The sequence below is a fragment of the Elephas maximus genome, chromosome 1, assembly GCF_024166365.1.
Source record: "Elephas maximus indicus isolate mEleMax1 chromosome 1, mEleMax1 primary haplotype, whole genome shotgun sequence".
Taxonomy (NCBI): Eukaryota; Metazoa; Chordata; class Mammalia; order Proboscidea; family Elephantidae; genus Elephas; species Elephas maximus.
The window spans coordinates 48,771,628-48,792,239 of NC_064819.1; the positions used below are offsets into that span (position 1 = coordinate 48,771,628).

The 20,612-nt window shown below is 44.2% G+C and overlaps 1 protein-coding gene across 5 annotated transcripts in view; it reads left to right on the top strand.

The window, feature by feature from the left end:
• The window catches only part of LY86 (lymphocyte antigen 86), a 91,154-nt gene that overhangs the window by 53,385 nt on the left and 17,157 nt on the right, over positions 1 to 20,612 (top strand). Inside the window, exon 4 of one of the 5 annotated variants that reach the window (XM_049882917.1) lies at positions 8,853 to 9,809. The exons of 3 other annotated variants lie outside the window; for them this stretch is intronic. In XM_049882917.1, the coding sequence (XP_049738874.1) occupies positions 8,853 to 8,935 (83 nt within the window). In that variant the 3' untranslated portion in view covers positions 8,936 to 9,809. Of the gene's footprint in view, positions 1 to 1,396; positions 2,726 to 8,852; positions 9,810 to 20,612 lie in introns of those variants that run through there. One more of the 5 variants, XM_049882936.1, reaches the window with a different exon arrangement.

A 20,612-nucleotide genomic window follows, 5' to 3' on the forward strand; every position in this document is an offset into this window, starting at 1 on the left:
TTAACATTTTGAAAATCTCATCACCCAAGCCACACCCCAGACCGGTCATATCAGAATCTCTGGGGGTCAGACCAAGCCAGGTGATTGTGACTTGCAGCCAGAGTTGAGGACCATTCCCTTAGCCTCAGGCAGAAACTTCAGGTTTTTAACTAGCATTACCATAATGCTAAAGCATTAGGAAAAAAAAAAAAAAAAGCATACCTGGCATTATTCCAAGTATGTTACAAGTATTAACTCATTTACTGCTGGCATCAACCTTATGAAGTATAGAAACTATTGTTATTAGATTACTTTAGCAGATGACAAAATAGAGCCCCAGGGAGGGTAAGTAACTTATCCAAGGTCACAGAGCCAGTGGACCAGGGGCTGAGTTTCTATCCAGGTAATTTGGCTCCAGAGACTTGCTTCAAATCCCCCGCTACACAGCCTCTGTGAACTTGAAGAAAACTCTACTACAGAAGAAATATAACTCATTCCAGCCCTCCACTAGGACTGGAAAAATAATGTAAAAGTGATAGCCAAATTACAGTATGCCAAAAGCTTATCTTTGGGCAAAATCAGCCGTAACTATAAGGCAATGGTTCTCTAAGTGTGGCCCCTGGACCAGCAACATCAGCATCACCGGAGAAATTATTAAAAATGCAAATGTCCCCACCTCAGATCTACTGAATAAGAAACTCTGAGGTTGGGTTTAGCAATCTGTATTTTAACAAGCCCTCTAGCTCACGAGTCAGCAAACTTAATCTGGAAAAGGATGGATAGTAAATATTTTAGGTTTTGTGGGTAATATGGTCTCTGTTACAACTATTCAACTCTGCTACTGTAGTGTGAAATTGGTTATAAACAATATGGAAACCAATAGGCATGTCTGTGTCTCAATAAAACTTTATTTATGGACACTGAAATTTGAAATTCATGTAATTTTTGTGTGTCATGAAATATTGTTCTTTGATTTTTTTTTCCCCCACCATTTAAAAATGTAAAAATAATACTTGGCAGGTAAAATTTGGCCCACAAGCTGTAGTTTGCCAACCTGTGTTCTAGGTGATTCTGACACACACTACAGTTGGAGAACCACTGCTCTAAGGGAAGAGTTCAGGGTTCTTAAGTAGAATTGTGGAGCACAGGTTCCCTCTGTCTGTCACTATGGTGAGTGTTAACCCAAGGTTCCGGATAAATTCAGATCTAGGTCACTTAAGAAAATGTAACAGAGCTCTGGTGGAGCAGTGGTTAAGAGCTATGGCTGCTGTCATGGATTAAATTGTGTCCCCACAAAATATATATCGACTTGGTTAGGCCATGATTTCCAGTATTGTGTGGTTGTCCTCCATTTTGTGAGGGTAATTTTATATTAAAGAGGATTACGGAGTGATTGTAACACCTCTGATTTCCTGAGGTATGCCCTGCACCACCTTTTATTATACAAGAGATAGAAGGAAAGGGAAATGAGCAGAGAGGGGGACCTCATACCACCAAGAAAACAGTGCCGGAAGAAGAGCACGGCCGTTGGACCCGGGGTTCCTATGCAGAGAAGCTCCTAGTCCAGGGGAGATTGATGACAAGGACCTTCCTCCAGAGCCAACAGAAAGAGAAAGCCTTCCCCTGGAGCTGATGCCCTGAATTTGGACCTCTAGCCTACTAGACTGTGAGAAAATAAATTTCTCTTGGTTAAACCCACCCATTGTGGTATTTCTGTTATAGCAGCACTAGATAACTAAGAATTTGGTACCAGGAGTCTGATGTTGCTCTAACAGGTACCTAAAACGTGGAAAAGGTTTGAAACTGTGAATGATTAGAGGACTCAGAAGGGAATGAAGAGAGCTATTACACTGGAATTGGTGCAGATGGTGAAAAACAGCAGCAGAACCAGGAGACCAGCTTCAGACAGCACTGGAGCCGACCCATGGAGCGAGAGCTGAATACCTTGGCAAAGGAGGCTTCCTGACACAGTGGGGTGCCTCCCAGCACTTATTGGTGGAGCTAGGCTTGCCAACCCACAGAGCAAGAGAACTGAGTGCCCTCTGGATGAAATTTACTGGCAGAGTGGGGTGCCTCCAGGCACTTATCAGTGGAGCTACAGAGCTTTGGAACACTTGCCCCAGCAGGGCAGATGCAAGCTCAAAGCCCAAGGGGCCAAGATGCCAAGGAACCAGGAAGCAGAAGCTGAAGAGACAAGGAACACAGGAAGCTGAGCTACCTCAGTCTCAAAAGGTATGACCATGACCTCTGGGGTTTCAAAGGGTGAAGCCATGGCCTCTGGTGTTTCTAAGGGTGGAGTCACCACTTAGATGGACTAGGAGAATGGTGGGACTAAAGCCAAGGGAGCAGAGTTGCCATCCCAGTGAGCCTGGAGGACAGACCTGAAGCCCAGGGCTTAGGGGCTTCCACTAAGCACCTGGCAAGTATGGCCAATACCTAGAGTCTGGAGGGCAGGGCAGTTGTGTGAATTGTCTCAGAGAACAGAGGGTTATTTTCAAAGCACTGAGGGCTAATGAAATGTGTTTGGCTGACTTGCTCGGTGCCTGTTATGACTTCTTTCCCTGCAATTTCTCCCATTTGTAATGGAAATGTCTAGCTTGTGCCTGTTCTGCCACTATACTTTGGAAGCAGATAACTTGTATTCTAGAGTTCACATATAAAGGATTTTTGGATTTCAGACTTGGAGTTAAGACTTTTGCTATGATGAGATGAATGTGTCTTACATGTAGCGAGGACATGAATTTTTGGGGCCAAAGGGTGGAGGGTCATGGATTGAATTATGTCCCCCAAAAATGTGTCAACTTGGTTAGGCCATGATTCACACTATTGTGTGACTGTCCTACATTTTGTGATGGTAATTTTATGTTAAAGAGAATTAGGGTGGGATTGTAACACCCTTACTAAGGTCACATCTCTGATCCCTGGGGAGTGGCCTGCACCACCTTTTATTTATACAAGAGATAAAAGGAAAAGGACGTAAGCAGAGAGGGGGACCTCATACCACCAAGAAAGCAGTGCCAGGAGAAGAGCGTATCCTTTGGACCCAGAGTTCCTCCACGGAGAAGCTCCTAGTCCACTGGAAGACTGACAACAAGGACCTTCCTCCAGAGCCAACGGAAAGAGAAGGGCTTCCCTTGAAGCTGAAGTCCTGAATTTGGACTTCCAGCCTACTAGACTGTGAGAAAATAAATTTTTCTTTGTTAAAACCACCTACTTGTGGTATTTCTGTTATAGCAGCAGTAGATAACTAAGACAGTTGCTAACCAAAAGGTCCAAAGTTTGAATCTACCAGCTGCTCCTTGGAAACCCTGTGGGCAGTTCTACTCTGTCCAGTAGGGTCACTATGAGTTGAAATCGACTTGATGGCAGTGGGTTTGGGTTTTTTGGTTTTACTTCAACTATGCTGTGTGAGTATCAAAAAGTTAGATTTGGGGCAAAGACGACTTAAACCATGATGAGAGAGGCAGCTACTAGGGAGAAAAGGGCATCTTTATGGAAAAGCCAGAGAGCAGGGCTGAGGGTCTCCTCTACTCCGCATTTACAAGCTGTGATAGTTGTTAACTCATCTGTACAATGGAGGTAACCGTAACTCTTCATTGAGTAGTAACCAGTTTCCATCAAATCAACTCTGACTCATGGCAAGTAGAACTCTGCTCCACAGGCTTTTCAATGGGTGATTTTTCAGAAGGAGGTCACCAGGCCTTTCTTTTGAGGTGCCTCTGGTTGGACTTGAACCTCCAACCTTCCCGTTAGCAGCCAAGCATGTTAACTATCTGCACCACTCAGGGACTCCCCTCATTGGATAGCAGTGAGGATTAAAGAGGATGTGTTTTACACTGGGCATGTTAAAAGCATCCCATAAGTGGTGGCAAGAATGAGTCTCTCTTGGCTTCCTCTCCCATCAGAAGGGTGCTGCACCCAGGGCTGGAGAAGCCAAAGGGGTGGCTTTATAAACTGCAGGTAGGGCCTCCCATATAGCCAAACCAGGGAGGGGCCAGCTTAACACCGCTCCCACTTGTCAGGATCCCAGGTTCACCTGACGATGAGGGAGCACAGCCCGAGGAAGTTTCTGTTGTTGCTTTGTTTCTTTTTTCTCACCTCAGTCTAAGGTCAGTCCCTAAAGTTCTCATTTTCTGCACCTGGACTGACTTCCTCCCAGGATGAGGGGCAGCCCAACTTCTATCACAGGTATGGTCTGTCTCCATGGCTCCAATAAGACTATAACACAATAGCCTGGAACAGGGATTTTTCCCAGAGTCTGGGCTTCACAGCACTAACCAGCACCACCAATGAGACGCCCAAACCCTGTCTAGCTTAGAATTGAGCCAGGCACACCCCAGTCGTTTCTGATTTATCAAGAGTGCAACAAGTCTTGATGACCATTCTCAATGGGCTCACTCTGTTAGCAAGTTTCCTAGACTATCCCATCTCAGGAAGATGAGCGTGAAAAGATAAGTTAAAGACAGCCAAAAACTGATTATAGTGCCCACTGCTGAACATGAAACTGAAGTGTCAATCAGAGGAGTAGAAATAAGTCCCTCCACTACATGCTCCATCCAGATAAAAACTGGGGAGAAATCTTCAAAGCTGGCTTGCGTTTCAGCTATCTAGAATATATCATACAGGGCTATATAGAAATAAGATTCTCACCTGGAAATGGGTAAAGAGATTGGGTAAAGACCCAGACTAAGGCTACAAAAAAATTGAATGAACACATGATTTTCACTCTTGAGGACATGAGATGCATCAGCTGCCAAACCGCGTTCTGGCCCAGGTAGTTTCGCCCAGGAGAAGTGGCACTGAGTTCTCAGAGCTGAGCATGCAATGGGTAGTCAAACATAACTTGTTTTTGTTTGGTAGATTGACTTACGTATATCGATTGTACCCAACCTATGGCCAAAACCAATTGATATTAACATAAAGATTTGGGGGATGTCTTAGTTTCCTAGTGCTGCTATAATAACAATACTGTGAGTGGGGGCGAGGGATTATTAGATGAACTTCAGTATACCGTAGCCAATCCCCTGAGAACTATATCTAAAGTCTGACATAACTTTTCCTATAAGGCAGGTATTAGCCCTATTCCCCGATACGAGCTAAGAGATTTACTGTAATACTAATATTGATACTGATTTTATAAACTAAAATATTGGCTGTACAGATACAAATACGAAAATGGTGTAAAAAGAAAAGGAATGAGCACTGATGTTAGCTCCTGTCCCCCCCTCCCCTCTTTTTATTAGGGTGTTTCTCTTCTAGTCCTGGTTCATGCTGAACATGGGAACCTGATCACCCTCACAGTTTAATTGCAGAGCCTTCTCAATCTCACCGTCTGTATCTATTCAGAATCCAGTCTTAATAGTTCTAGCTAGATCTGTAATTCAGATTTCATCAGCTAAATTTCTGTTGCCCTTGCTATTTGTTTGTAGATGCTTCTTGTTACAGGTCTGTGAAACAGAGGGAATTAGGGAGGGGCAATGAGAATACAATCTGTTTGTTGCCTGGATTTCTGAAGATTTCCATTAATGCTTTCTGCAAAATGCCTTCTACCTTTGCACTGCTAGTAGGAGAGAAGGCAAGGAGCACCTTCCGGACAGAAGTTCCATCATTAGTCTATGCTGACTCCCTGATAAAAAAAAATCCCTGATAGCCTCTGTAAAACACACCCACAGCTGGGGCTTAGCTGGTAGGACTCATTATTCAGCTGTATTCACATTCATCGCCCAAGATTAACAAGTGCAAGCCCTGAGAATGTGGTCATTGATTACTGCTGTAACAGAAAGGGGGTTAGCAATTCCTCACTTGGTTCAGTGGTAGAATTCTCACTCTCCATATGGGAGGCCAGGGTTCTATTCCCAGCCAATGTACCTCCTGTACAAGCCATCACCCTTCAGTAGAGGTGTACGTGTTGCTATGGCACTGGGCAGGTTTCAGCAGAGCTTCTGGACTAAGATGGACTAGGAAGAAAGTTCTGGCAATCTATTTCGGAAAATCACTCAATTAGAACCCTATGAATCACAGCAGTTGGATCCACAAACAATCACAGGGATGGCACAGGCCTGGGCAGTGTTTCTTTCTCGGTACATGGCGGGTGACAGCTGGCTGGCAGCTAACAGCAGCACTGAGGCCTCTATTTTAAAACACCATCATCTCTGGGCTCCCAACTCTGTCCTACCTCTTTGCTCACCTCTGATTTCTGACCCGTCTCAGGCCTCTGCTTCTGTAAACTCCTTTCCTTCAGGCTGTCTTCCCCACTGGCCCCTATAGTTCATTCTCACCTGCCACGTTGCCTCTCTCAATGGCAGCTCTGGTCCTGTCTTTCATCAACCACTGCCAATAGCCCAGACTACCAAGTGGTTGAGATGGGAACTGCACTGTGTCTTGGCTTCTCTTCCCAGCTATGGACCAGCAGATCCATGGAAGAGTGACAGTTCTCTGATACCTGGAAAATTGCAGAATTTCTCCTGCCATCATCATCCTCATTATCATTTTGTGGCTTTAGGCAGCATGCTACTGGAGTCAGTATTATTCTGGAAAAATGCTGTTACCTACCTCATTGCACTGCAGTGCTGCCACTGAAGGTCAGCAGGCTTAGCCTGGTCTGGTGGTGCTCAAGCGTAGCAGATATCAGAATCACCTGGAAGGCTTGTCAACACAGAATGCTGGGCCCACCCCCCTGGGTTTCCAATTCAGTGCATCTGGAGTGCAGCCTGAGAATCTGCGTTTCTTACACCTTCCCAGGTGAGGCTGTTGATGCTGTTCTGGGGAGCACACTTTCAGAGCCACTAGCCCAGTGGATGGAGCCTTGGTGGTGCAGTGGTTAAGAGCCCAGCTGCTAACCAAAACGTCAGCAGTTCGAATCCACCAGCCGCTCCCTGGAAGCCCTGTGGAGCAGTTCTACTCTGTTCTATAGGGTCACTATGAGTCGGAATCGACTCGATGGCACCTAACAACAACAACAGCTCAGTGAATGAGCACTGATTTTGAAGCCAGATTGACATAGAACCGAACATGTCCTGCCACTTCCCAGTGATGTGACTTCAGACAAGTTATTTAACCTCTCTGAGCCTCAGTTTCCTCATCTGTACAGTAGGAAAATACGAGCGACCTCACGGGAGTGTTATTAGGATAAAACGGTGTTTGGCACACAGTAAGCACTCAATAAGTGATAAATGGTAGCTACTTCATTCAACTGATTAGGGATTCCTCAAGCCAGGGCTCCCACCCCTGGAAGCCATCAATCTCAGAGTAGAAATATGCATTTTAACAAGCACCTGCGGAGGCAGCAAAGCCTCTGAGGCTTGGAAGATGAAGACCTCCTCAAGGGTAGCAGGAAGGTGACTTTGGTCCGAGCTGCATATTCTCTGGTGGTTGGCAGTATGGTTCTCCCTGGCCCTCCTGTACCTCTGGGGAGAGAGCCCTGCTAGCATTTCTCACGGAATTGGAAATCTGAAGCACTGTCTTCTAGGCTCCAGCCTTTTCTTCCTCCTCATGTTTTATCCTTTGTCTGCACACTTCAAACCACTGTGGAGTTCCTGCTTGTGATTGCTGGGCAGCTACTGCTGCTGCAGTTTCAGGGAGGATCAGGAAAAAACGGTGGCTTAATTATTGCAGAAAGTCCTACTCATGAACCGCAAAAAACAGAACTAGAAACAATGGTCACCCTAGAAAGGATACCTGCAATGACCAAGCAAGAGAGGGGTTTTTCTTGCTAAACAAATGAAAGGAAGTTTGCTGGCTATTAAGTGATCTTACAGCCTGGGAAGGAGTCCCTGATGGCACAGTTAAGGCTTGACTGCTAACTGAAAGGCTGGAGGTTTGAGCCCCCCAGAGGCAGCCTGGCAATCTGCTTCCAAAAGGTCACAGCCTTGAAAATCAAATGGAGTACAGTTCTACGATGCACACAAAGGGTCTCCATGAGCCAACAGCAACTGGTTTGGTTTTAGATAGCCCTGGGAGCTCTCTCTCTATCCTCATATTCAAACCCATACTCAAATGCGAACAATGTATTCAAACTGTCCTTTGAAGTCAGACAATTCTATATTTTAGTTGAGACCAGTGTATTGGAACTAATGATGACCCAGGATCAAAAGCACCTTAATTTTCTTAGACATCACAAGCTCCTTTACAAATTCTTGACTGGCTCTGAGATTTCATAAATCTAGCTCAATGAGATAGACATTGTTTGATAATTTTAGATTCTGTTGGATCATCTTTCTTGGGAATAAGCATAAATATGAATCTCTTCCAGTCGGTTGGCCAGCTAACTGTCTTCCAAATTTCTTGGCATATACAAGTGAGCACTTTCAATGCTGTGTCATTTATTGAAACATCTCAGTTGGTATTCCATCAATTCCTGGAGCCCTGTTTTTCACCAATGCCTTCAGTGCAGCTTGGACTTCTTCCTTCAGTACCACCGGCTCCTGATCATATGCTACCTCCTGAAATGGTTGAACATCGACCAATTCTTTTTGGTACAGTGACTCTGTATATTCCTTCCATCTTCTTTTGATGTTCCTTGCATCATTTAATATTTTCCCCATAGAATCCTCCAATATTGCAACTCGAGGCTTGAAGTTTTTCTTCAGTTCTTTCAGCTTGAGAAATGTCAAGTATGTTCTTCCCTTTTAGTTTTCTGTCACCAAGTCTTTGCACGTGTCGTTATAATAATTTACTTTGTCTTCTCTAGCTGCCCTTAGAAATCTTCTGTTCAGCTCTTTTACTTCATCATTTCTTCTGTGTGCTTTAGCTACTTGATATTCAAAAGCAAGTTTCAGCATCACTCTGACATTCATTTTGGTCTTTTCTTTCTTTCCTGTCTTTTTTTATGTATGATGTCCTTCATATCATTCCATAACTTGTCTGGTCTTCAGTCATTAGTGTTCAAAAGTGGCTGCAGCAGTATATCAACAGGGAACTGCCAGAAATTCACGCCAGATTCAGAAGAGGACTCTGAACCAGGGATATCATTGCTGACATCAGATGGATCCTGGCTGAAAGCAGAGAATATCAGAAAGATGTTTACCTGTGTTTTATTGACTGTGCAAAGGCATACAACTGTGTGGATCATAACAAATTATAAACAACGTTTCAAAGAATGGAAATCCCAGAACACTTAATTGTGCCCATGTGGAACCTGTACATGAATCAAGAGTCGTTGGAACAGAATAAGGGCATACTGAGTGGTTTAAAATCAGGAAAAGTGTGTGTCAGGCTTGTATCCTTTCACCATGCCTATTCAATCTGTATGCTGAGCAAATAATCTAAGAAGCTGGACTATATGAAGAAGAACAGGGCATCAAGATTGGTGGAAGACTCATTAACAACCTGCATTATGCAGATGACACAACTTTGCTTGCTGAAAGTGAAGAGGACTTGAGACACTTATTGATGAAGATCAAAGATCACAGCCTTCAGTATGGAATATACCTCAACCTAAAGAAAACGAAAATCCTCACAACTGGACCAAAAAGCAACTTCGTGATAAATGGAGAAAAGATTGAAGTTGTCAAGGATTTCGTTTTACTTGGATTCACAATCAACACCCATGGAAGCAGTAGTCAAGAAATCAAAGATTGCATTGCATTGGGCAAATCTGCTACAAAAGACCTCTTTAAAGTGTTGAAAAGCAAAGATGTCACCTTGAGGATTAAGGTGCTCCTGACCCAAGCCATGGTGTTTTCAATCACCTCATGTGCATGGGAAAGTTGAATGATGAATAAGGAAGACAGAAGAAGAATGCACGCCTTTGAATTGTGCCGTTGGTGAAGAATATTGAACATACTAGGGACTGCTAAAAGAATGAACAAATCTGTCTTGGAAGAAGTACAACCAGAATGCTCCTTAGAAGCAAGGATGGTGAGACTATGTCTCACATACTTTGGATATGTTTTCAGGAGAGATCAGTCCCTGGAGAAGGACATCGTGCTTGGTAAAGTAGATGGTCAGCGAAAAAGAGGAAGACCCTCAATGAGATGGATTGGCACAGTGGCTACAACAATGGGCTCAAGCACAACAGTGATTGTGAGGACGACACAGGGCTGAGCAGTGTTTTGTTCTGTTATACATAGAGTTGCTATGAGTCGGAACCGATTCAAAGGCACCTAACAGAAACAACAGCTCAATGAGGCCCACACTTTTGTGTAATAATCATGTAGAAAGCTACATGACTTTTTGCTCCCCCATGCCACTCCAAAACTCTGATCCAAGGAGACTTTGATATTTGCATTTTAACAAATGCCAGAGCTCTGATGTGAGCAGAGCATGAGGGCGCCTACCTGAAAAACGCTGCCCTTTGAAATGTCTTTTTTCACAGTTTTGATTAATCTGGCCTTTCCCAGGGCTGCACCCAGCTTCTGGAGGTCAAGCCAGTTTCATCTCTTCTCCTTCTTCACGTCACCATCTTCTTTATTTCCATTTCCGGGAATCCAATCAGCCCACTGATTCGTAAATCTGTTTGTTTTTTTTATCTTCTAGAAGCTGCGTGTGTTTTTTGGCTCCCAGCAACATCACAAATTGTATTTTGTGTGTTATGTTAAGTTTGTCCACAGAAATTTGTTTCTAGGAAAAAGACCTTAAATTCTCTTTCCCTCCTTATTGCCAAAAGCTACAGATCTCTCAGAGGGAACTCGGGCCGCAAAGACAAAGAGGCCTTGTAGGAGAAATGAAGTCGAAAATAAGTCACTTCACTTTCTGGGTCTCAGTTCCTCATCAGTTAAATTAGGAAGCTGGATTTAGTAATCTGCACTGCCCAGCACATTAGCCACTAGTCATGTGTGGCTGTTGAGTCTAGAAACATGGCTAGTCCAAATAAAGACATGCTCTAAGTGTAGAATGCACACCAGACTGTGAAGACTCAGTATGGAAAAATAGTATTAAAAAAAGAATGTAAAATATCTCACTAATAATTGTTATATTGGCTACATGTTGAAATTATAATATGTTAATATATTTCATTAAATAATATACATTATTAAATTAATTTCACTTGTTTGTCTTCTTTTTAATACGGCTATTAAAAATTTTTAAATTACCTGTGTGGCTCACAGGAACCCTCATGGTTCAGTGGTTAAAGTGCTTGGCTGCTAACCAAAAGTTTGGTGATTCGAACCCATCAGCCACTCCAAGGGAGAAGTCTGCTTCCATAAAGATTACAGCCTTAGAAACCCTATGGGGCAGTTCTGCTCTGTCCTATGGGGTCACCTTGAGTTGGAATCGACTCCTCGGCAGTGAGAGTTTGGATGTGTTTTACATTATATTTCTGTTGGACAATGATCTAGAATTGCCCTGTAGCCAACAGTCACATGTAGCTATTTAAATAATTCAAATTAAATCAAATTAAATTTAGTGCCTCAATCATGCTAGCTACATTTCAAGTGGAATCGACTCGAGGGCACTAGGTGGGGGTTGGAATAGCCACACCTGGCGAGTAGCTACTACTATATTTAACAATGCTGACATTGTACATTTCCATATTCACAGAATGTTCTATTGGACACCACTGACCTAGTAGGCTCCCTAAAAAACTGCTCTAAAAATTTTTGATAGCCTGTTTTGAACTCATTTGTATGAGTTTATGTTAGAAATTTCACTCTCCAGCCTAGTTCTAGGCCCTTTTCTTCTGCTCAGATCCTAACTAAGTTTGTGTCGTAGTTCTGAAGAGCCCATTTTTGGGAGCACAGGTCCAAACCACCACCACTGCTCTTGGTCCTTCTCAGGTAGATCACCTGGAGCCTCTTCTCTTAAACCCTGGATGAGCTCTCTATTGTTGCTGTATCAAATTACCATAAAATTAGTGACTTAAAACAGCACAAATTTATTCTCTTAGAGTTCTGGGGGTCAGAAATCCATATTCAGCCTCATTGGGCTAAAATCAAGGTGTTGGTAGAGTTGGGAACCTTATGGAGGCTTCAGGCGAGAGTCTGTTTCTTTGTCTTTTTCACCTTCTAGAGGCTGCCTGGGTTTCTTGACTCCCAGACGCATCACTCCAATCTCTGCTTCCATCTTCACATCACCCTCTCCTCCTTGTGATCTTCTGCCTCCCTCTCAGAAGGACCTTTGTGATTACATTGAGCTCATCTGGGTAATCCAATAATCTCTCCATCTCAAGATCCTTAACTTGCAAAATCTCTTTTGTCATTTAAATTTGTAGTAACAGGACCTGGGGGTTAGGATTTGAATATCTTTGGGGGACCATTATTTCAACCCCCAATTGAAAAAAAAATAACACACTTTGTCTGACCTATATGAAGAGGTCAATACCAAAAAAAATACCATACTGGTTGCCCTCGAGTCAATTCCAACTCATAGCAACCCTATAGGACAAAGTAGAACTGCCCCATAGGGTTTCCAAGGAGCACCTGGCAGATTCGAACTGACAACCTTTTGATTAGCAGCCGAGCTCTTAACCAGAGGTAATAGCTTGCATAATCCAAGGAAAACTTAAACTAAAATGCCCTCATAGAAGTCAAACATTTCTGAGAACGTCACATATGATAACACTTTCCCATGTCCCTGAGGTGGGATACAAACTTTTCTGTTGAGAGACCACATCATTGCTCAGAAAATATTCACCTTATGGGGCCATTGTTGTTTCAACCTTTCCCAGACTCCATAAAGCCCCACCTATCATCATCCGCTACCCAGAGGAGAAAGTATTTGGCTAGAAGTCAATGGCATGACCCAGGTGTTAGAACCATTCCTGGGAAAGAAAGAATAGTCATGAGTAATTTATGAGTTTGGTCATTGATAGGAACTGAGATTGCTTTTAAGGGAAAAAAAAAAAAGAGTAGGAATACTGAGGGCCTCTCTGAATGGTGGGAGAAGCATAGGTAGCAGGGCCATTAAAGAATGAGCCCTGGAAAAAATCTTGTTTAATAGTTCTATAGATGATCCATGTAAGTGCACGGAGAATGTTTTTAAGTTTGCACATGGCATTGTTTCTTTAGGCCATAAAGAAGATCTCCCACACCTATTTGAATGGACAGGGAAAGATACCCAGTGAGAGTAAGCTCAGGTAAAAATAAGACAATAAACATAGAGAAAAAACAATCTAGACCATTACATAAGTTATGTACTCTGAAGTACAATTGTGTTTCAGAAAAGAATCTCAGTAACTCTTCCCAGAATACATCAACCCTATGTGTAGAAAAAACGGCCAAGCAAAATGTTGGGCATTGTCAAGAAATGTTTGGAAAGAAAACTGAACGTGTTCTAGTTACTAAACTCCCAGCAGCAATGGAAATAATTCTTCCAATAAAAGGACCATATGACCTACCAAGGGATCCCAGAGTTTTCATAATCCAGTTTATTGGAGTTCACTTGAGTCCCTGGGTAGTACAAATGGTGAAGGGCTCAGCTATCAAGTAAAAGGTTAGAGGTTCAAATCCATGCCTAAGAAAAAAGACATGGCCATCTATTTCCAAAAACTCAGCAATCAAAAAACTCTATGGAGTACACTTCTACTTGACACACCTGGGGTCATCATGAATCAGAGTCAACTCCATGGCAACTGGGGCTGGTGGTTTTTTGGTGTTTTATTTGTTTGTTTTGTGGGGAGGTTCTTTATTATGGGTTATGCCATGTTGGCCCACTATTCAAAGACAGTAAAACTCCATCCAATTGAATGAGGGAAACAAGCAGAGAGGCTCACTATAGTCCTCTGCCTCCTTGCTCCGACCTCTCCTTTCTAGAAGGGGCAGACTTCCTCAGAGCCACCCCATTCCCATCCCGCCCACTCCCTTCTGAGCTAGGGGGTGGTCTTCAACTCCTCAGCTCCTGAATTCTCCCAAAGCATGAGGTTCAGAGCATCCACAGGGACTTCATTCTCCCTCCTGGTGTTTGGCACTAAAGCCATGAAGCAGGTTCCAGAGGGTTCAGATTCCATTTCTAGGCAGGGTGGCTCCGTCATCAGAAACAGGTCCAAACGTATTGGCAACCAGAAGAAGAGAAAATCCAGGTTTCCAGGACCAGCACTGACACAATATGCGCCTTTGTACAAATTAGATAAAGGTGTTCTTTCTGCAGGAGACATTCATTCACGGTTGTGCTTCCCCCTCCCCAAGCAAAGCTGGAGACAAAGCTTGCTATGGGTACTTTACTGGGGACATATTGAGCCCCTGGCTGGTGGGATGGTTAACACACTTAGCTGCTAATGAAAAGGTTGAAGATTCAAGTCCAAGAGGCACCTCAAGAGAAAGTCTTGGTGATCTATTTCTGAAAATTCTTTGTAACTCAGTTTTCCTCTGACACACATGGGGTCACTGTGAGTCAGAATAGACTCAAAGGCAACTAAAAAAAAAAAAAACCTGTTGCTATTGAGTTGACTCCAACTCACAGCAACTCTATAGGACAGAGGAGAACTGCCCCATAGGGTTTTCAAGGAACAGCTGGTGGATTCGAACTGCCAGCATTTTGGATAGCAGCCAACCTCTTAATTACTACGCCACCCAGGCTCCCAAAGGCAACCTGTAATGCCAGGAAACAGGAGGGAGCAAGGAGCAAGAGTGACTCAGACAGGAGGCAAAGCCAGTGAGTGACATCTCAGGGAGCTGGTTACCACTGAGAGGCCTAGTGCTCAATCTCTCCAGGACCTTAGGGAAGAATAGTCCTTCTGAAGGTCAGGAAGCTGTGCATCTACCCACTGACTCAGCCTTTCTGGTCGAGGGCTTCCTCCAGGGGCAATATCCCAGAACTCCCTGGGTGCCTGCAGGGGATGACAAGCCTCAGTGGCTGCAGAGAAAGTTCTGGAGCAGGAGAGTGTGGAGGGATGTTGGCACTGGCAATCGACGAGGTCAGAGCTGTAGTGACTCCACCCTGGGCTCTGGGGTGTGGCGCAGGACACCAGAGGGGGACCGGGTAGCACCAGGGTGCAGGGGCCTGACCAGGACAGCAAGCTGGGCTTCTCTCCCATCACACCCTTGGGGAGCTCAGTGATGCATCTGTATGTGGAGGGATTCAGGGGGTTCTGAGACCTACAGCCACACTGGCTACACCCCAAGCCATCTGGAGCCCTCCTTCAGGAATGATACCAAGAGCTGCCAAAGTTTTAAAGCACAGCAGACAAAATGCCAGGAGATGGAAGAGTTGCCAAATTAGGATACACTGGAAAAAATAAAAATAAAACACAAATTAGGCCTGGCCCAGCCTGGGTCTCCCTATCCACACTGCCCAGAATCCATTGAAACCTTGAGGTGTTAGAGTCCCTGGGAACTCCACCCACAGCCTGTATACCCTGCTAAGTCCCCACCGCCAGGCAGGCTCATTATTATCCTATACATCAGCCAAAACCAAAACCAAAACCAAACCCATTGCCATTGAGTCAACCTGACTCACAGCAACCCTGTAACTGAGTTCCCCCACCCACCACCAGCTCCAGGTCTCGTGGCATGGGGGTGGAGGTGGAGAGGTACAGGGTCTGTGCCATCGGCTAGACTTGAGTCTTTTTAAGGAATTACCCAGAGGCAAGGAGAGGAGCAAAGACTATATCTGGAACTCACTAAAAGGAAGGAAAGGAACCCTGATGGTGCAATGGTTAAGCGCTCGGTTGCTAACTGGAGGTTCAATTCCACCAGTGGCTCTTTGGGAGGAAAGACCTGGTGATCTGCTCTGGCAAAGATTACAGCCTGGGAAAACCATGGGGCAGTTCTACCCTGTCCTATAAGGTCGCTGTGAGTCAGAATAGACTGCATGGCACCCAACGACAAAATGCAGGAAGGCACTTCCTCGTTCTCACTCCGAGACTTGATGTTCTGGGTCTGCCTGAATCTCTCACGTCTCGCATTTCCCACAGCCTCCTGTCTGTCCTCAGGCACCGGCCCCCACCTCACTGCTGCAGCAGTCTTTCCCCTAAGATGTACTAACTTGGTACCTGCTTCCTCACTAGAGGGCAAAGCCAGGTCTCATCTTCCCTGCTCAACACTGACTCCCAGCCCACCACTGGGCCTGGCACGGTAGAAGGGGGCCCAGAAAAGGCAGAGTCAATGAATAAGTGGTCAGTACTTTAAAAAGTTTTTCTTCTGAATATACTAATTGTACTGGTTTCTGATAAATTGTAACTCCAGATGTTTTTACACTTTCAAGAACCCTGTTGTACTGTTAGTTGCTGTCAGGTGGCTCCAACTCATGGCCACCCCATGTACAACAGAGGGACACCTTCCTGGTCCTTTGCCATCTTCATGATCTTTGCTATATTTGAGTCCATTGTTGTGCTTATTGCATAGGGCTCATCTTCCAGCACTATACAGGACAATATTCCATTGTGATCCATAGGTTCTTTTATTGGCTAATTTTTGGAAGGAGATAGCCAGGTCTTTATTCTTATTCTGTCTTTGTCTGGAATCTCTGCTGAAACGTGTTCACTGTGGTGACCCTGCTGGTATTTGAAATACTGGTGACATAGCTCCCAGCATCACAGCAACACACAAGCCACCACAGTACAACAAACTGACAGGCACTGGTGACATTTTTCTGATAAATTTGGGAGACTGAAGGGAATTCTACCAAGATACAGGCAAGGGCTACAGAAGAGCGAGAACACCACCTAACAGGACTCATTGGTTCAGCAAGCACTCACATGCTAGCATCTGCGCCAGTTATTGAGAACAAAAAGATATGAGCCACACTTGGTCCTTGGCCTCACCTCAGTCTAATCCTAAACCCTTTGGAACCTTTTATTTCAACAATTTGAAGTCAGTGTCCTCTCTACAAAGACACAATGTACCACCACACAAAGATCTGGGTCAAAACTGCCGATTTAGCAGAAACAACCTCATGTGTCAGAGGCAGGGAGGTGAATTTCTTTCACCCACCACACACTGAACAATGAAAGATTCCAAACGAAGAGAAGGAAGAAGTGAGTGCAAATACAGTGGGGCTCTTTTTATAGTCCTGGAGTGTGAGAATGTTAACGAAAGACTCTCAGAACCAGAGAGGATCTGAGAAAAGAAGGAGCGAGAATTTAATTTCAGGTGTTGTTTCAACAGGGTGAAAAAAAAAAAAAAGCCAGTTTCTGAGTTACTTGAACCCATTCTCAGAAACTGCATGGGCCTCGAGAAAGCTCCTATTGAACTGTAAAGTGTAAGAGACCTATTTAATGAAAATCTCTGGCCCCAGTGAGGAACCTGTTAATAGCAAGGAGCACAATTTAGCAAGTCTTAGGGCATTAAATGAGCATGACAAAATGTTAGATAACCAAATGCTGTTCTTCAAAGTGCCGTACTCATTCATTTTTTAAACAGAAGTTATTAAAAAAAAAAAGGCACCGATAGAACTCAGCCATTGTACACGTTGGCTCTGCAAAAAGGTTGCAAAACTAGACGGGCCTCTCCCTGTGCCTCAGCACCCATCAAGTGAGTGTTTACTATGTTACCCTTCCACGTATCCTGGTGAATCATAATTAAACTAATAGCCACTGTGTCTACCCCTACTAGGGACTCCTTTCTGTTCAGTTCCTTGACCTCCTTACTTCCAACAACCATATCCATCATTCTGCCTCAACCACCCTCTCCACGTCAACCCTGGTTGTTTTCATCACTAGTGACTATACCATTCCTGGAATTTCGGTGTCATCAAATCCTTCCAGCTCACCTATTCTGGGACCTTCATTGCAATAATTCTTCATTGCAGTAATGGAGACTCCTTCAACCCACCCCACCACCATTTTAATTACTAATCACCCCCTTGTGCCTTCTTACATTCAAAGGTCTATTATTATAATCTTTCCCTTGCATTTATCCCCAAAGCTTTGCCTTTCTCTCCTTATCACTTTTATCCACCAAAACTCCAGCCCAATCACCTACCCTCTCTATTCCTGCATCACAGCTGCTGAATTTTGCTGAAAAAATCTACATCTGGGCTGACTGAAGTGCCTTTAAATCCATGACCTAACCTAAATAATAATAATAATAACCTAAAAAAATAAAAATAAAAATTCAATACTGATCAACAATCCTACTGTCTCTGTAGTAAATTCCTTCCCCACTCTCCATGATGACTGTTGTATACCTTCACCTTGCTCCTCAACCCATCACAAGGCCTCAGCCTCCAGCTTTCTTTACTTCTCTCCCCAGGACCTAGCCTTATGCTTCACTGAGAAAACTGAAGCAATCAGACAGTAGCCCTGCCATTGGTCCATCAGCCAATCTACAAACCTATCTCCACCTGAACGGTTCTGCTCATTTTCTCTCCTGTACCTGTGGGAACAATGGCTGTGCTCCTCTCAAAGGCAATTCCCTCCACTCCCACCCTCATAATCACTTCGTTACTTCAGTTATCTTCTCCCTTTTTCATCTTCAATCTCTCTCTATACAAAATCATTCCCTTCAAAAGGCAAATATCTTCCAACTTAAATAAGCAAACAATTCTTAACCCCACATTAAAAAACAAACTCGCTGTTGTCAATTCCAACTCATGGTGACCCTATAGGACAGAGTAGAACTGCCCCATAAGGTTTACAAGGAGCGTCTGGTGGATTCGAACTGCCAACATTTTGGTTAGCAGCTGTAGATCTTAACCATTACACCACCAGGGTTTCCCTATATACTCTTCCAGTAATTATTCTTTTTTTTTCCACTTCCCTCTACAGCAAAACTTTTTACTTCTTCACGCATAACTCAGTCCGTTCAGGTATTCATACCCCCTCCCCAATGCTCTTTTCAAAATGTCCTCCATGTCGCCAATCCACCACAAGTTTCTGTCCTCCTCTTACTCAAACTCACAACAGAATTCAACACAGCTGACCATTCCTTCTATTTGAAAAACCCGCCTCCCCTGGCATCTGTGATTCCACTCTCTGATCGCTCTTCACTCCATGGGCCATTCCTGCTTAGCCTCCTTTGATGGCATCTCCTCCTCTACTCAACCTCTGAATATCGGAGGGCCTCAGGAGCGGTCCTGGTCCTCTCCCCTCCTCTATTTTCCTGGGCGTTCTCTTCCAGTCCCAGGGCTTTACCACCATCTACACGATAATGACTGCAATAAGCAAAGCTCCTCTCTGACCTCTCCCCCATAATTCCAGGCTTGTATATCTAAATGCTTTCAGGAATCTCTGCTGGCATAGTGGTTAAGAGTTTGGCTGCTAACCAAAAGGTCAGCAGTTCTACTCTGTCACATAGGATCGGTACGAGTTGGAATCGACTCAATGGCAACAGGTCTGGTTTTTTTTTTTTTTTTTTAAATAAGCATCCTCCCAAAATAGAGCTCTTTAATCCCCCCCCCCCCCCCGCCGCCACCACACACACACAAATACTTCCTCCCCAGGCTCCCCCATCACAATAAATGGCCCCTCATCTATCCAGGTGCTCAATCCAAAACACTCTCACTCTGCATATCTAACTCATCAGCAAGTCCTTTCTCCCAGAACAGTCATGATTCCATTCATTTTTCCCCATCTTCCACGCTTCACCAATCCACCACTCACTCGGCTGCTCCCCTCTTGCCCTCTCCACTCCATTCTCCATGCAGCAGAATGGTTGCTTTAAAACGTACACTAGGTATTTTCACTTAATATTTTAACACCTTTTCCAGTGTCTTTGGAAAATGAAATCCAAGCTCCTTACCATGTCCTCAAGGTCCTAAAATATCTGTCTTCCCCCAGTCTTTTCAATCTTATCCCAACACAGTCCCTCTTATTTGTGCTTTGGCCAAGCAATCTCTCTCTGTTCGTACAACTGCGAGAACACTTTTTCAGAGCAGGATTTGCCCTTAGTCACTTTTCCTAACGAGCTCTTCCCCTCGCTCTTTAAAGGGTGGACTCATTGTCCTCCCTTAGGGCTTCGTTCAAACATCACACTTTAGAGATGCTCTCCTGACTGTCTTAGTCATCTAGTGCTGGTGTAACACAAATACCATAGTGGATGGTTTTAACAAAGAGAAATTTATTCTCTCACAGCCTAGGAGGCTAGAAGTCCAAATTCAGGGTGCCAGATCCAGGGGAAGGTTTTCTCTCTCTGTTGGCTCTGGGGAAAGGTCCTTGTCATCAATCTTCCCCTGGCCGAGGAGGTTCTCAGCACAGGGCCCCAGGTCCAAAGGATGCACCATTCTTCCGGCTCTTGTTTCTTAGTGGTATGAAGTCCCCCGTCTCTCTGCTCACTTCTCTCTTTATTTCAAAAGACATTGATTTAAGACAAAACATAATGTTGTAGATTGAGTCCTGCCTCATTAACATAAGCGCTTCTAATGCTGCCTTATTAACATCGTAGAGGTAGAACTTACAACCAAACACATAGGAAAATTACATCGGATGACAAAACGGTGGACAATCACATGATACTGGGAATCATGGCCTAGCCAAGTTGACAGATATTTTTGGGGACACAGTTCAATCCACGATACTGGTCATTTTATCAAACATTGTGTCTTCCAGTTGGTAATATTACTGGATGTGCATTGAGTGCTCTCCAGGCATCGCTACTTGTGCTTTACATGGATTAACTTCTTTAATTCCTCACAACGCTATGAGATAGACACTATTATTGTCATTGTCATGCCCATCTTACAAAAGAGGAAACTGAGCCCAGAGAGGAAGAACAACTATCCAAAGTCCCATAGTTATAGGAGGTGGTCTCAGGATTTAATCCCAGGCAGCCTGGCTCTAGCCTGGCCCCTGGACCATCACGCCATCCTGCCTGTCTCAC